The sequence below is a fragment of the Antedon bifida genome, chromosome 5 (assembly GCF_963402885.1).
Source record: "Antedon bifida chromosome 5, ecAntBifi1.1, whole genome shotgun sequence".
Lineage (NCBI taxonomy): Eukaryota > Metazoa > Echinodermata > Crinoidea > Comatulida > Antedonidae > Antedon > Antedon bifida.
Window position 1 is genome coordinate 25,434,271 of NC_136230.1, and position 17,981 is coordinate 25,452,251.

Sequence of the window (17,981 nt, forward strand, 5' to 3'; positions counted from 1 at the left end):
AACAAATTAAGATTTTGTAGTTGTAGGCCCCTACGTAAGAATAAAAATAAATAAATAAATAGCCCTAAAAACAAAAAAATAATCAACAATCATCTGAAACAAAACCTTATTTATTCTCGAAGAATTTATTCACAGTCAAAAAGTGTATTCAAATTTTCATCTACGTTTTTGCGAAAGTTAAGAAAATTATATAAACACCAATATGCCTAGAGCTATATAAGGAAGTGTTCAATCTGCGCGCCGAATAGTTCGCCAGTAAAACGGTCTTAAGCTCTGTCTACACTATCAAACTTTATGTGACAAAATGTGATGTGCCCAAATATGGTAGTGATATTTCCAAATATGGTAGTGATATGACATCATCATGCCCATGAGCACATCACATTTTTTTTTGTCACATAAAGTTTGATAGTGTAGACAGAGCTTAAAGGGTAGCTCCGAGGTTGAACCATTTTTTTGTAAACGTGGAGGAATTGATTTAGTCAACAATCTCTGTGCTTATATCTAGCATAATAATAAGAATATTTATTCGGCATGTTTTATCAAGCACAATCTTGTCAGGAGCAAGCAATAGGCTTAGGCCTGAACAGAATTATGCTCTTGCTCCAACATTTATATTATTGAGAGTGTAGGAAGCAGTCCCTCTTCAAGTCACATCTGATCGACGAGGCACCGTGGTGGGACGTTTATAATATCACGTAGTTCTTTCTATTTACACTCATTTTTATCAACAGGTTAAAAATAAAAGTGTAAATAACCCCATCGTAGGTCACCGTATTGCATCTTTGAACAATGATAGAAACATTGAGTATAATATCAACATTGGTTAGCTGTTTCCGGTAGACAATTCAATGTGATTTTTTGTTGATTTATCAATCGTTATTGAAATCTTGGTTCTCTTGGACGACGCAACGCAACGACGTAAGCCGCAATTCGGAGGACGATCCATCGAGTCGTGATGGTCCTTGCGGTGTCCGCTTACGTACTTGAGTTGCGACCAAGTGGGACCGTTGGTTTTAAGTGGAATATTCACTCTACAGGCGGTATAACTGAGGTTGCGCAAAAGACGCGCCTCTTTCGCTTAAATATTATTATTATTTTTGCACCTAATATTCCTGTTTCATGCTATCCGGGTTGAAAGAATACAGTACAAACATGCTTTGTATGAAGAAACTCAACAGATCATAAAAGTCGAGCTTAAAGATTATTGAGTATAAGAATTACAAGTTATATATCGATTACACTGTAATTGATAGAAAACTGATTGTCTAACATACCATACAACCCCTCCCCTCCTCCCCCTCGATTCAACATACAGTCATTTATGTAGCAAGGGTATAGAAACAGTGTTTATCTATCGACGAGGTTACTGAGGCACTGTTATCGACAGTTCCAGTTATCAGTGGTGTAAACACAAGTGGACCTGATTTGAGATCGTGCGATTTTTTATCCCTGGGATTATAGGCAACATTATTAGAAATGGCTACTCAACTAATCCCTCTGCTCCAAGAACTGTCAATAGCTTACCTTAAAAGAAAAGTTCAGCCATAAGCATATAAATAACTCCTGTATCTGGCGAAAGTCCTGTGACAATTAAGAGCTCTACATTAAATTATTTTTATAAGCGTAATCACTTTTAACAAGATACTGTCATAGTATGTACTTTGGATCTCGATATCTTGTATGTATTGAACTTTATGATATTATAACTACGTTCACTCTCAATGGCCCTTTGGCCCACTTAAAGTTTACAACGTCGACATGTGTCTATCTGAGGTGTGAAGGGAGAAAGAATCGGCCCCCACTCGAAACACCGATAATACTCCTATATCATCTCTAAGCCAGAAATAAATTTTTATGTATACATAAATATCTTTGTGGCGCCATTTCCTCTGATTGTCGCAAACTTTACAGCAGTTTTGAAATAATACAATATGTTTTTTATGACAATTAAATAATTGAAAAATATTTATTGTACTTGAAATATCCTTTCATTCACCATGTGATATGCCTAACATAACAATAAATGTAAACAAAACATACTATAAATATACATTGTAAATTAATGTGAGTACTATACAACCGTTTGACAGCGAGGTTCTTTATCGATCATTATCAATATCAGAGCACTTCTTTTTATTTCCGCAAAAAGTATTATAAATACAAGTTCGGCCTCCCATAGTTGTTGATTACGTAATTATAACCTTTAAACTTGGAACCACGTGTGTCGTCATGAGTGGGTAGTGATGCGTGTCGATTTCATCATCGTTGGAAGGTTGTGTTAAGAAACAGCAGCAAAATGTCTGTTTTTCACGACGAAATCGAAATAGAAGATTTTGAATATGACGATGAAAATGAACTGTATCATTTCCCATGCCCATGTGGAGACAGATTTGAGATATATAAGGTAGGCCCAGTTGTATCATCAATCTGAATTTTCTTCTAAAATATGCTATAGAAATAGGCCTAGCTAGGCTAGTTAGCTAGCTAAGGCTAGACCTCCTCCTAGTATAGCTACTAGCTAAGCTAAGCCTAGGTCCCCTCACTTACCTAGCTATTACTAGTATAACTGTACTACTCTACTACTCCTAGGCCTACTAGCTAGGGCTGTGTTGTATGACTAGGAATATTGCCACTTACTACTAAAAAAATGTTATTTATGTATTTGTACAATTTAAAAAACATTTCTCTGTCTATTTTTTAACGCTTTTAAGTTTTATCTTTTCAGGAGGACTTGATGAATGGGGAAGATGTCGCTACGTGTCCAAGTTGCTCTCTCATCATTAAAGTTATTTATGATGTTGTAAGTATTATAACCAATCAAACATACATACATACTGTACAAGAGCAATCTGAGATTACAAAATTAAAAATAATTTTAAGCCCCATTTTAAAAATTATATTTAAAATACCAATACTAAAGTGTAGCCAAACACTTCTGTCTTCTGTGCCCATCGTATATCTATCAGTATCTGTCATTTAGACCTGGTAAAGATCTGTTTTGTAGTGTTAAGGTATGGCCTAAAAGTAGTAATTTATAAAAAGTGGTTAAGAATTGTGATAATGATAATATGTCATTTTTATTGCGATTCGTGCATAGCCTCTAAGCGCTTCACATTATTACCCCTGATTATTTTTGGATCAAACACGTCTGGAAACATGTTCCCATAATACAGCCTTAGCGCAGTTGTGTTTGACCTTACTAGGTACCCCTTTGTACACCTGGGTTGAGAGAGGCAAGCGTAAATAAAGTGTCTTGCTTAAAGATACAAGCAATGCGATGAGCGTTAGACTTGACTCATTATCAGTAGTCCAATGTCAAAATACTGCGCCACACGCTACTACATATTCTGGTCCGGCTTACCTCGAAAATGTAATGGATATCTTATACTGACTGACTGTGGTTTGAATGTGTTAAAAATCCATTTTTTAGTTTATGACGTTTAACATCACAGTATGACTAAATATCATGGCTCTGCCAAGAAGATTATATTTTTGTGGTGTTTGTATACATGTTTGTTTGTCAGCAGGATATTATACAAATCCCACAAAAATATTGCAGACAAAAATATAATTTTCTTGGCGGAGGTTAATAATGCAGCCATGGTATTTAGTCATACTGTAGTATTTCAGAATTCCAAATTTACTGACTTTGATGTCCTTGTTCACCTTTGTTCAACGCTTTTTACATCCTTGCAAGGAGTAATTCATTTTTTGAAAGCATATGGCTAGCACTGTCACTGTAGCAGGAAAATAATTCTATATCGATTTGAGCCAACACACAACCAAAACCAACATCAGCCCCCCCCCCCCCATCCCCACACAAACAAACTTGTATTACATTTTCTAATGTTACCAAGACCAAATGTACAACAAATTATATAAAATATAATATGACCAGATTTAAAAAAAAAAATTATATTATCATTATTTACTACTGTACTTTAAAATTTAAATTGATTACTGATTGTCAATGTCAATTAATTTTAAAACACTGATAGCTTACCAATAATAAGATATAATGCTAGGGAAAAAAAATGCATCCTACCTTACTGCAGAAAATATTCAACTGTCAACGTTGAATACTTTGATTCACCACAAACTTGCAAATTAATGATAGCGATTTCCAAATTTATCTGTTCATCACACGCATCTCAAGACAAAAGCGAAGGGTAGATTTCATGCTGTTTGTTTTTATAATCTTTGTTTCTTATGGTTAGTACATCTTCGCTATTTGTTTGTAACAGAGGTTTGAGTGTATTGGGTTAATTAAGCAGATACTCTGGCAACAAAGAGCAGTTAAGTAGCAGACGGCTTTACAGCATTCATAATTAATGTAGCATATTACTATAAACGTTGAATTAAGCTGCTCCTGTGGGTAGATACACTTATTTATTGTGTTTTCGTTTTGTTTTGCTATCATGGGGCTTTACTCCCTTTAATACTGTAAATATTTCAAAGAACTTTGGCCTTTTAAATTTCTTGTTGAAAACTTAGTGTAAACATGTTCGTGTCAAATGTTATGCAAGTGTTATATCTTTCTGATCAATAGGACCTTGACTAGAGTAAACAAAGTTTCGTTCGCCAAAGTGTACCTGGTGCAACGTTACATTTTGGTCCTCAACGCATTTTCCTTCTTCCTTATGAAATACCAAATACTCAATCTCTTATTAATTGTTTTTGTATATTTAACCATCTTTCTGAAAATATATTTTAACCATGCTGTAAAATTTGTACTTTTAAGTCAAACTTATTTTGGTCTTCGTTTTGTGTGTGGAAAATAAATTAAAATGAATAACCAAATGGCACCCCTTTCCTAAACATTAAGTTCCAATTGGTTTGTATCATTTCATGATGGTTGATTTTGTAGAAATGCAAGAAAACTGGATGTTTTCTATAGTTTTCTATAGCCTGAAAAAACGCCCAAGTAACTTGCCATCTTCGCCAACCAAATTTCATATTATAAAATTATTGCCAGTAAAATTAAATCCTGGTCTGGAAAATAAGGGTTTCTGGGCTGGTCGTTGGCCAATCGAAAATAATCTTAAGGATTACCTAATTTGAATTAGTGCCCAGTAATGGCTGCTGAAGTGAAGAGAAAATATTTAAGAATTTTACCAGTTATTAAGCTCTGTCTACAGTATCAAACTAGTTTGACAAACTACCAATTGAAATATGGTAGTGATGTGACATCATTATGTCCATATATGGGCACATCGCATTTTTTTGTCGCATGAATTTTGATAGTGTAGACAGAGCTTTAGGAAAAATCATTAGGCTCAATTGAATGATTTGCACAGTAGGTTGACAATGACAATAATGTTGTACATCTTTGTTGATGATAATATGCATCTAATTATTCTGAATTAAAGCATGCAAAGTATTAAATAAAGTGAACCTAATACAGTATAATAAAGAAAATAAGGAAAAGAATATAGAAACTTACTGTGCCATTAGTTGGAGCAATAATTATAATGTTCCTGATAGACTGTTAGCTGTTAAATGCAATTGTTCATTCATAGTTAATTGAAAAGTAATTGTTAATTGTCATACAGCAGTTGTATAGAGTAATAATTTATGAGTGATAGAGAATTTTAGTTGTATTGTCACATGGGGACAGGTGATTGTGACATTAAAATTGATAAATATGAAATTCTATCTTACTGTAATTTGTAAAGCTCTGATACTTTTGACTTGGCATTCTGGAATGACAGTACAGTATAAAAGCTAGCATCTATTATACTAGTAAACAATGGATGCCAGGCACTTTCCAAAGTGTGGCATATGCTGTTGTACATTGTGGAAAATTCATCACCAAACCAATGCATTTTTTGCCTTTAGTTAAAACTAAAAACTATACTAGCAGTAGAGTATAAGTATAACTATAAATCATGTATTTAGGATGCTTTATCCAAAACAGTCACTGGAAATATTGAACCTTTAGCAGTAGTAAGGGCATGTGGACGTTGGATTGTGAGATCATCGGTTCGAATCCAACACACATTACTTACTATGTAAATGGGTACCTGGTATAAAGGTCAATACACAACTTTGCGCTGGTTACCAGCTGCATTATTGGAGTATGTTTTCATCTGAGTTTGATCCAAAAATGACCAGGGTTATAATTTTATAATTTATCGTCTTATTTGAGGCTTAGGGAGTGCAGTTGAAAGAGCCGTGAGTTATAAACCTGGCACTAGGTCATGATTGAACCTTGGATTTGGAAGGCAAGCATGTTAACCACCAAGCTACAGCTTCACTACCAATTAATAATATGTACAGCACTTCTTATAGGTTTTACAAAATTATGCGCTTTACCAATCCAGGATATTATTATTATATACAAGAGATCGATTGAAATATTAGGAAATTCCTGAAATTATCAGTACTAGACTTTGGAGTCAATATTTCAAATCAAAAAATCGGCATATGGTAAATTATTCAATCACTATATTTTTGTTTTTCAGGATGATTTTCTTGAGGGTGAAGTCGTCGAGACTTCATCTGGATCTAAAGGGATGGCAGTGGCATAATAAAGCAAAGAAGTCTGCTAGAAATTAGATAAAGGATGTGACCCCAATGAGTGCTTATGTCTGGGAGGCTGACATTGGAAATAAGACTCTAATGATGAAGGTTGACATGCAGAATGTTGGATGCCATCCAGAATACGACCAGAAGAGCCATGAATGCTGGACTGTCTGATCCTGGGAAGAAGAGTTGATAGAGAACCCTTAAGTGGGCATCAATTATGTAACAACAGAGCTGCACAAAATGCTACTATCATTTTACAACTAAATTATAAATTTATTTATTATTTATTGTAGCATGTTCAAAACCGGTTTTATAAAATGGATTCTTTTTAGTGAATGCGTTTCTTGTGGCAAGACCGTTCTTTCAAAATACGATATTTAAATTTGTTTTGCTCAGTAGAAATGGGCACTAAGTTATTAAATTTTTCGTTAGACCTCTGATTTACCTTTTGACAGGTGTGATTTTCCTAAATTGTCAATGTCAAAGTGTCAATATGTAAATTAATAAATAATACACATCAATTGGGACAGGTGTCATTATGTAAATATTCCATATGTTTTATGATGACATACTAAAAGAATAAATCCTTTGTAGTAGTTTCAATAGTCTATTTTGAAGCTAAGGTTCAAAAGGCCATTAAAATAATAAATCATCATTTAAAAGTATCAACATTCTATTGCTACTAGTACTGTAGGCCTACTATTGTTAGGTCCTGTTTCTGCTGCATAAAAATAACTGGTTAAAACGGTGTGAATAAATTAACCCCAATTTCTTGGGAGCAGAAACAGGACAATTTTTTAGTAAACGGTTAAATGGCAGTGCAAAAATAATGGTTAAAATCACCCATTCAATTCGGTGTTAGAACGCCATTTAATAGTTTGCTGGACAAATTTTAGCTGCAACAGAAAATAATGGTTATTTGATTGACAGCTGCTGACCTCACGTCAACTACACTGAAGTAACATTTAAATTTTGGGTAATTCTAACGATTTTTGTCAACGACCACCCACTGATTTAAACGGTTATTTTGGAGCATAAATTGAGCATAAATGCAGTCAATATAAAAATTACATTTTAAATCTATTTTGAAATAAACGGTTTATTCAGCCCTATGCAGCAGAAACATACCCTTCGTCTCTAGTATTTCTTTAAGAGTGCCCTACTGTAGTGGATGTCTTGTCCATAGTCTGACATTGCAGCTGAAATATAGGTGTGTGCCAACAGCTTTATTACAACAAAAATTAAGATGAATTTTATACCTGTTTTATTCATCAAATCATCAATTTTTTTATACTATTTTAAAATTGTATTACAGATATTTTGCAGCTGTAATATGATAATTTTGGTTTTTAAGTTGGATTACATTAATTTAAACAATATAGCACCCTTTGTTTATTATAGGCATGTGCAAACTAATGTACAGGGTTGTATAAAGTGTCAATAAGATTTTATATATTAACATTAAATTATAATAATAAAATGAATGATAATGTGTGAAATTTGTTTAGTACAATGAGTATGAAAAAGCATATAATTCCGGTCAATATTTGTATAATTATTTCAGATCAGTAAAAAGTATTCCATTGACAACCTAAATTTAAGTTTCAATATTAACCACCATTTGAGTTTTTTTGTAGTTCTCCATCTCTAAATTGTTTATATCTACCAAGCCATCTCCATGGTTTTCTACTCTTATTACTCTCTCCACCCTCTATTCACCAGCCCGTACTTCCTTTGATTTTATTTCTGTTATTCCAGTCCACTCGCTCAGTGATTGTCTGCTTAATATTCTCAATTTTATCTAAGTACTCTAACTTGCACCGCTGAAGGGCTAGTGTTGGCTGAAAGCTCTGCAAATTTTTCTGGCTGTTTTATTTTATCGTTTTGATTTAGCTTTTTGCTTATTTTATTTTGTATCACCATTGAGATCCAGCCACTGGTACCCAAAACATTGTCATTTTTTCAGTAATTTGTACTGATTTATAGTTATTTCACCGAACAAAATCATACCAGAAAATCAGGAAAAGTGACACAGGGAAATGTTTCACAAAACTTGAACGGTATATTGGCTGCTACAGTATATCCTAGTGCACTTCTATATTCTTGCTGCTTGCATGAACTTAGGTTATTTCGTGGCAGTGCATCTGAAAGTCTGTCAGTGGCATAAAGCTCTGTCTACACTATCAACAAAATGTGATGTGCATGTTGATGTCATATCACTACCATATTTGGTATATTTATATTTTTTTGTGAAACTAGTTTGATAGTGTAGACAGAGGTTAACACACAATGTTGGATCAAAGAGATATTGTTGCTAATTTAATTTTTATAGAGAAATTTAAAACATTATTTAATTTTCATTTTTATTATCATCAGTATGTAAATACATTATTTATTACACGGATCTATTATGTAGTATTTTTATAAACAGTTTGTACATCAAGACAATTATGAACATTTTTCTGGAGTCTACCACCAACCAACTCAGTAGAGAGCATTGTAACCACTACAGGTAAATCTCTTGAATACCTACACCTCCATCCCAACATTCAGAAAATCTTTGTCTAAATTACTAAAGCTTAGTCTACACTATCAAACTTTATGTGACAAAAAAATGTGATGTGCCCATATATGAATATGTCATATCACTACCATATTTGGGCACATCACACATTTTGTTGTCAAACTAGTTTGATAGTGTAGACAGAGCTTAAGTCAGAGCATAAAAATACAGTATTCAAAATGGAAGTGACTATTCAGACAGGCAACCCTACTGTACATCTACATTTTAGATTTCTGTGCCGGTAGACAACAGGACAAAGGTGCATGGTCGACCTTGCTGATAAAATAAAAGGCATTAGACAAGCAGTTGTGATTGTGCCGATAGCCTCCAACCAAATATCGACCATGCTTATATAAAACTATAAAATTACATGTGACGGTTGACTGTGCCGATAGCCCCATCTATTGAAAACAGTGGTACACAAGTTTCAAATTTGTTTCAATACTACTTGAGAATTAAAGATTGGTTCCAACTAGGACGGAACACAATGATGTAAAATGCAACGCAAGCAAGTTCACCAATGACAAGCAACAGTTGAATTGTGATTTATCAATTTACATGCGTTGTGGCCTGGTGGGAACAAAGTTAATATAAGTTTGGATGTTTATATACAAATTTACATTCATTTTTTTCAGTTCGATATTGCTATAAAGAGGCATAACAAACTACAACCAAGCAACGCTTCAGCCTAATGAGGTACATCTGTGTTTACTAGTTACTATAGAATAATGATAATAACTTGGTAAGTACTTTAACACGTTGAATAAATTTAATACATTTTTTATTATTGGTTTGAATTTCCCAATTATTACACTTCAATATTATATTGTTATGGTTTGTCTGTATGTCCAATTGCTTACAGTATTTCTTTCATGTTTGAGAGTGAAATATTCGCATGAGCTGCGTGTCATAGCCTCGATGTTGTCCAGCCTTGGGCATATGATCTATCTGTACGTTAAGTCTTGTTCTTTAAGTCTTGCCCTTTGAGTCCGTTTCCTGATCATGTATTACTTCAATTTCCATGAAACAAAATCCAGAATTTAATGTTCGACAACAAATTCTATTTCCAAAATGCATTAATCTGGCATATCAATAGTTACAGGCGGAACATGTTTTCCAGAGGATGTATTGATAATTATCGGAGTTGGTGCTGGCGTTGGAAGCGTACGCACAGGGATCTGCTCCGTCTCCGGTGGGATATCCACTGGATGTAAAGTATATGTTATGTTTCCATATTCTTGCAAGCATGGGCATACTTCTAATAAAAATGAGCAGAAATCCTTGCGAATCCCAAACCACCCTAAAAAATAAAATTGAAAATGAAAGTACTCAGAAACTGAATGAAGTACTTAGCAAAGTATATATTCGGAGAGAGAGCTAACTACTTGATATTTCAGCCCATAAAATAATACAGACTTTATTTGTGAAGTTATCAATGAACCGATTTTCTTGAAATGCAATCGTTCAATATGTATATTCAGGATAATAACTTAAAAATTGTAGACGCTATCGTTCGAACAAAAAGTACTATATTTAGCAAAATTCTATTTTGCTAAGTAATAATTTTAAAAATTAAATTAATCAAACAATTAAATAATTTTGGTAGCACGATTGTAGATACAAATTCTGGTATTTTAAAAAGAAAGTAGCAGTACAATAGTTTCAAATTAACATGTGATTTTGTTGTACAAGAAAACAATGTGCTTTAGTGAAAGCAAAAGCTGAGGTTTACAAATTCCTTCCCAAGCGATCTGTAACTATTACAGTTTTCTTTCTTGGAAGCGGACACAATTTTTGTACACTGGACCTTCACTGTTACCATGTTACACAGTAGCTATGGATCGCAATGTTATTTACCTCCGCCAAGGAGGTATATGTAATCGATCGCGTGTGTTTGTTACTTTCGATGCGAGTAGTTTAAAAACCTATTTCTTTTCAAATTCACTCGTTTGATTTTCAAGTTGCTGTTCTATTATTTAGTCGACTGAAGCTATTGTTAATTGAAAGGCTTGTTACATAACCATTACACCAAACTCGCATACACATGCTTGTAGTAAAATTAGCCTAAATCAGAAACAGCATTAAGACACACGCAAATATATATATATATTTTTTCCCCGGAGAAATCTTATGTAGGAGAATATTACAGTAGGCGGAGGTATGCACTCTGGGAGTGGCTTTCTAGTTATATGTAGAGTACAGTATGATTGTAATTTCAAAGTATCTTTTACAGCTTCTTCTGTGATAGAAGTTTATGTATTCGGATATCCTTTTCACTCTAGCTCTTGCCAGATGTGTACTGGAGAATGAAGGAGTGAAAAGGGTTCCTCTGCATCATCTTAATTTGGTTATTTTTAGTTTACTTTTCTCCCTTAATTAGTGTATATTGTGCAAATATTGAATGTTTATGAGTGCGATGTACAAATAATTTCATGAGGTGAAAGATGAACTTCTATTTTCAGTAAGTTGATTCTTGCCATTGCCATTGTTCTGATCTTGTTGTGAAGGAGATTTTGCATTGTGCGTATCACTGTTTCTGTTCCACAGAGAACAGATGATGCTGCTATTGGATTTCACACAGATTTTTTTTTTCACAACGCTTTGTTTTCGTACATGAAAAAATGAGAATAAGAGTACTATTGGACAATTGTTAAATAGTACATAATATTGCATGCCATGTGACCAACAATCATCCAATCAAATGACAGGAATTTATTTAGGTGTAACATAGTTCCTGCGTAGCACAGCTGACGGCGGTTGTAATTAAATAAATTGATACTTACATTGGTTGTTTCCTCGCTGACCAAACGATGTAGGTAATAAAACAACAAGAGATAAATAGAGTGGCGAAAAGATTGCTGGTAAGGGGTAATCATTTATACCATCTAACCAATTTACAAAAAGAATCTGCAAAAGAAAAAAAAAAAATGTATTCAATCAATATTACAGTATATCAAATTCGCTTTTTTCACCAATTTTAAGTTTTGTTTTTCAAATTACATGGGGTTGGGGCTGTGTTGTAATAGGGAAACCTCAAGCCAGTAGTAACCTCAAATTTGTACAGTATGTTAAATTAAATAAATACATAAGATAAATACTCACTTCAAAAGTAAGTAGAGGTACTACTAGAGTAGCTCGGGCAAACGCAGCCATCATGTGGGCCCGTCTCTGCTCCGGCATTGTCTCAGTAGCCCTAAAGATAAGTATGGACCATATAACATCTACCATACACAGAAGACCCATTAAAATCCACATCGGTATAAAAACAATCTACATAAAACAAAACAAAAACAATTTAAAGCAAAAAATAAAAGCAGAACTTATTACTGTAGTTCCTGTACCCAGCTTAATCAAATTCTGGAGCTTCATATTTTTTTTTACAGTATATTTACTATATTTTAATATTATTTTTAAATTTTTTTAAAGTGATTTGAAGAAGTACCACCATTTGAATGTTCAATCTTTCAAATTAAAAGTTACGATGTTAATTTAAATAAAAATGTTGACAATAAATTGTAGAGTTGTTTTTGTTATAATTATTGAACACCATCATAAAAAAAAATGTAAACATATTCAAATCATAGTCTTAAACTAACACTTTTTATTTGGCCTAAATTAATATTTTAGAATATACTGTACAATAATACATCCTTTGTAAACAAATATTGTTATAATATTTTTTACATTAATTTTTCTATAATTATAAATCCATTAACTTACCGCCCAACTCCAAGTGATGAACATATCAAGTTTTAATGAAATAAACACAAACTGAAGTATATTTATTGAACAAATGGTCTCAAACTGAAAAACAAGACACAAAATTATATATAAATATTATAGTTTGTTTGTTCTCTTGATATCAATGAATGATATAGAAAGCAAATAATTTGGTATAAAATACAGAAACACAAAACCTGTGTTACATTATTAACATGGCCACTTTATAGTTCTGGCATCTGGGCCCGTTCAGACTCAGATATTTACCCGGGTAAGTTGGTTTCATGGACAAATTATCGGTAATTATGGTGGATACGTGTGGGTAAAAGATTGTTGATTAACTTTTTTGGGAAATTTCTTTCTTCAGAAATATTAGGAGTCTAAATGTTTTATTTTATGAAACTTGGAATTGTGGGCTATTAAAACTGAATTCAAGTTTACAATTCATTCATTTTTTTTTTAATAATAAAAATTTGTAAACACATTTTATGATTGGTCAGATGTTTGCCCTAATATGACGTGATTGTACTTTATGCAAAGCACATATTTAGGAAATAAAAGGCGATTCTCTGGTGGAACTCGGGCCCACAACCTCCAGATCACTAGCCTGCCGTTCATATACATATACCACTGATCTTGCACTGATGGCTAGGGTTAGATTTGAACCCAAGAAGGCAACAGGTACTGTCCCAACACAATAACTGATTTTAAATAACAAAGTAGCTTTGCGTTAGGGAGCTAATTATTTGGTCAGATGTTATTTCAATAAATACAATATACCTACCAACTTTGTCAGTGGCCAATGCGTGAGACTAAATTAAAATTGTATATAACACCCTCTATGTTATATAGTTTGAAGGTTTGCATGGCGAAATCAAATGTTGATATAAAGTTTGCGGTACACCACGTGTATTAGTTCTGAAAAGAACTGTTGAGTTTCTCGACGTTTCGATCAATGTACTTTGATCGTCCTCACTCGTGGTGTACCGGAAACTTTATATCAACCCTCTATGTTATAATAACTCAAAATAATCATGAAATATGCTCTCTATGTTTATTTTTTCGCTGAATTGAGCTTGGCTTTCCTGTACTACCTCAACCATAAAATACAAATAAACATAGGCTCTTTATGCTCAAATTAATAAAATAAAGTGTAGTCCTAGGCTATTTTCCCTCCCAAAATAGGCAAGTTAATTTCAAAATAATGTTTTTCTGAATATTTTTAATGGATGCGTGAGAAATAGCCACGTATGCGTGTGGCATAAAAAATCGGCCTTCATGCGTGAAACTCTCACATTATGCATTATGAGAGTTGCCAGGTATATACATGCAATATATTCATTTTTATTTCTGCATACCTCAAGACCCCTATCATGTTTAAAACCCCAGACACAAGCTGCTATTGATATAGGTGCCGTCATGAACAACGGCATGAAGACGACCAGCCAGACATTATGATGGCTCTCAAGGTTGTCACAGGCAAGAACTTCAAAAATAAATACAAGCGAGTGAAGCGCGACACTGATAATGATTGCCTTCATGTCCACGTAGCCTTCTCCTTCAATTCTGTAATTATAAAATATCAACAAAAAAAATTTTAATAATAAAAAAATTCTTAAATTTAACCAAAAACTAATTTACTAGATAATGTGCTTTTGGTTAAATGTTTTTTTTTTTAAATAATCGGTTTTATTATATCATATCATAATGTATATACTGAAAATTAGAAAGATTCTTTTAGGTGATAAAATCTATTATTTTATTTGCCTAAGTACAAAGCAAATTTTGTTAGCAAATTTATATTACCAGTCATTAAATGATCTGATATGAAATTTCCTACACCATTAATTCTATAAGTGGCTTTTAAGACCATCTGTTCCCAGGGGCCAACAATCAATTCAGTCCAATGTGTACACAGAGAGTTGGAAATTCCCACTTTGGTAGAATTGTTTTATGTTTCTTTCATTGTTTGCTTTGCAAGAGGGCAAAGGTCCACATTTTTAAAATGTGCATCGCCATTTTGCACTGCAGTATAATATTATTATTAAATTACACTTTATTTAATTTGACAAAATAATAATTATTACAATTTTATGTTATTACTCATTATCACTTTAAAGTAACGTCATAATAGTCATTTTGTAGTAAGTTAATAATTGGGTCAAGGTCAATGGATTAGTTGCCAGAAACTGGGAATTCCCAGTTAAGTGAAAGTTGAAAATAATGTTAATTAAGTTTCACTGTCGTTCAATCCTGGAATAAAATTTAAAAAGAAAGTAACTTGAATGATGAAGAAATTAAGTTACTACTAACTTCATGAAAATAATACAGTTGAACCTCTATTAAGGGGACATCGTTGGTACACAATAAAGTTCCACCCGGAATAGGGACTGGCCATAGTATTATATATTTCCCCTTGTGTTCACTTAATGAGAATGTTCCCCTGAATAGGGATTGGCCATAGTATTATATATTTCCCCCTGCGTTCATTTAATGAGAAAGTTCCCCCTGAATAGGGATTGACCATAGTATTATATATTTCCCCCTGCGTTCATTTTATGAGAAAGTTCTCCTTGAATAGGGATTAGCCATATTATTTATTATTTTCCCCTGCGTTCATTTAATGAGGAAGTTCCCCCTTATTGTCACTTAAATTGAACATTGATATAACATTAACATTTTTATGCTCAATTAACAAAGGAGTGAAACTCACTAATTATAAATTATTTATTTACAGACTGTTTATACAGCATCCTTATATAATTGCACTCAGATTATATAATTTTGAAAATTCTTTTTTTTATGATGTGGGTACCTCATTTTGTAAATGTATTTTTGCAGATCACATACAGTAGCTGCTGACTCTGTCTAAGCCTGTAGGGATGTTATACATTTTAATCTATTGTAGTGTTAGCAGAAAACTAGCTCTTTGGGAATTTCCGGATTTCCGCAAAACGTCATATAATATTATACGGCTCAGTGATTGATTATCGACTTATGCTGTATATTAAATACAAATAAAAACTATAAAAAAAAATTAAATAAACTAGAAAAAAAAACTCTTATATATATGTATAAGTACATTGTTATTTGTTATTTTTTTAATCCAAACATATATGCAATGATGGCACAATATCCATACAAACATAATCAAACTAAAAGTTTGACCCAAGACCCAATAAGTAATGAAAATAAAACAATTATGTCTAAAAAATGATTGAAACTTTATATTTTTGTCTGAAACAAAATGCCAGTCATATCAAACCCAAACTTGGAGACTAAAGTTAAAAATGTCTAATTTAATGAATAAACATTTATGTAACATTCTTGTATATTTTCAATTGAATAAAATGAAGAATTAAAACAGGTTTGAAATAGCAAACACCAACATTAAAAATCATTTAAAAAGTGTACATAGGATCATACATACTGTACATACAGTTGATTTAATCAATGTCACTGAAGTTACGTACCGATATTCCGGATGTCTCCACCATACAAGGCCAGCAATTGTGGCACCGGAAAAAACTAAACATTTCCAGATCCACAACGGAAGAAACACTAACCACCAACTGCAGGTAATGTAGCCATCTCCCTTCAGTGCAAATAATATTGTGAACAATAATAGTGATAAATAAATGACAAAATTCCTGCAAAGAGAAAAAGATCAACTGTTTAAATAATCATTTTGAATATAATAAATTGAAAAAAAAAAATATTTTTTTTTGTTATTGTAAAAGTGTGCCATACATCCAGCTATTAGTATTACTATGCTGCAGTATTGTGATCATATTCAACCATGCTATATTGGTATTCCAACGAAAAACAAACAAAATTCAATATCTTTAAAATAAAAAAGTAGGCCTACCCAGAGCCATATATATAAAGAGTTACGACATTGAAAATTAGAAGCCATTTTTGTGTCAAAGAATTCGCACGCTGAGGGCGCGCGCGTCTCTTTTGTATAGCGTTTTCCTATAGTTCATGCATTATTTTTAGATTTTTTTGTCTATGAAATAACGCTTATATTCCGTTTTTATTTTAGTAATTAATTTTATTAATGGTATTAATTTGGTAACATATATATATTGTGTCTATAATAACAAAAGAATAAATGCTAGGGCCTACATGCAAGTCAGGATACATCAAAACATGAACCAATACAAAAAACACACAAATTCACCCCTCTTTTTATACAGTATATGGCTCTCTGTGTGTTTTTGACACAAACTTTCAGAGACTCGTTCATCATTTCATTTGTAATAATTTGCCTTTATTATTTTAATATTGTTCATACCCTATTCAATATATTAACAAATATATCCACGACACTTTATTATTTTATTTAGTCATCAAAGCATGCATTATAAATTGGAAATATTACATAATTGTTATTATAGGACGTAGTTATGGGATGTTTCGTTCCAAAATCAATCAATCGAACTTTATAATGTACTAGCGCACGCGCGCGCAATATTCTTTGCCGCAAGTACTTCTGTACGCTGTGCACATCGATATTTCACCGTAAAATGTGCAATTACATTTTTTTAAATATAAGAAAAAGTTTAAAGTATTTTCTTGCTCCTATACTTTACATGCATTAACGGAGACAAGTTTGACACAAATTGATCTAGCTAGCTAGGGCAGGCTAGGCCCTTAAGTTAAAGTAAGTAGGCTAAATTGTTGTTTAACCCTAGTAGATATATTTGCATAAAGTAGTAAGGTATAATTAAGCTATGCCTAGATTACTTACTACTTTTAGTTTTGGAAAAATGATTAAAATTGAAAACCAAAAGCTAGGCCTCTAGGCTACGAAAAAGAAGCGAAATACAACGTTAGCTCACCCAGGATTGAAGTCCTGAAACAGGTTTTTGAGATTCATTTTTCTGGGGCTTCAGCCTACGGTAAATAAAATGTACGCCAAAAGACCGTTAACTGTCGTTATAAACACTTTGCTGAATGTATTAATGTGATAAAGGTATCCATGAGCACATTTATTGCTGTGTGCCGACACCTTAAAAAGTGGTTTGTCAGAACTTTTATCTCTCCTTTTGTTGATATTTACAAAAAAAAATCGCATGCATGAATTGTTTTTTGACAACCAATCACACACCACGTTTTACATATGGACTCTGCGGGCGGGCTTTGCCTTTAAACTTTGTTTATA

General features: G+C 32.8%; 2 protein-coding genes across 2 annotated transcripts; one reads left to right on the forward strand and one right to left on the reverse strand.

The window, feature by feature from the left end:
• Positions 1–2,262: 2,262 nt before the first annotated feature.
• LOC144843233 (diphthamide biosynthesis protein 3-like) lies at positions 2,263–7,997 on the forward strand. Its single transcript, XM_078700026.1, has 3 exons — positions 2,263–2,407; positions 2,729–2,803; positions 6,468–7,997. The coding sequence occupies exons 1-3, from the start codon at positions 2,300–2,302 to the stop codon at positions 6,531–6,533; spliced, it is 249 nt and encodes an 82-aa protein (XP_078556152.1). The 5' UTR covers positions 2,263–2,299; the 3' UTR covers positions 6,534–7,997.
• A 939-nt stretch (positions 7,998–8,936) lies between these two features.
• Positions 8,937–17,907, reverse strand: LOC144841926 (transmembrane protein 185A-like). The gene is made up of 7 exons (XM_078698224.1): positions 17,659–17,907; positions 16,288–16,464; positions 14,173–14,380; positions 12,815–12,898; positions 12,197–12,364; positions 11,878–12,001; positions 8,937–10,394 (listed from the first exon to the last, which is right to left on the reverse strand). The coding sequence occupies exons 1-7, from the start codon at positions 17,694–17,696 to the stop codon at positions 10,171–10,173; spliced, it is 1,023 nt and encodes a 340-aa protein (XP_078554350.1). The 5' UTR covers positions 17,697–17,907; the 3' UTR covers positions 8,937–10,170.
• Positions 17,908–17,981: the final 74 nt, after the last annotated feature.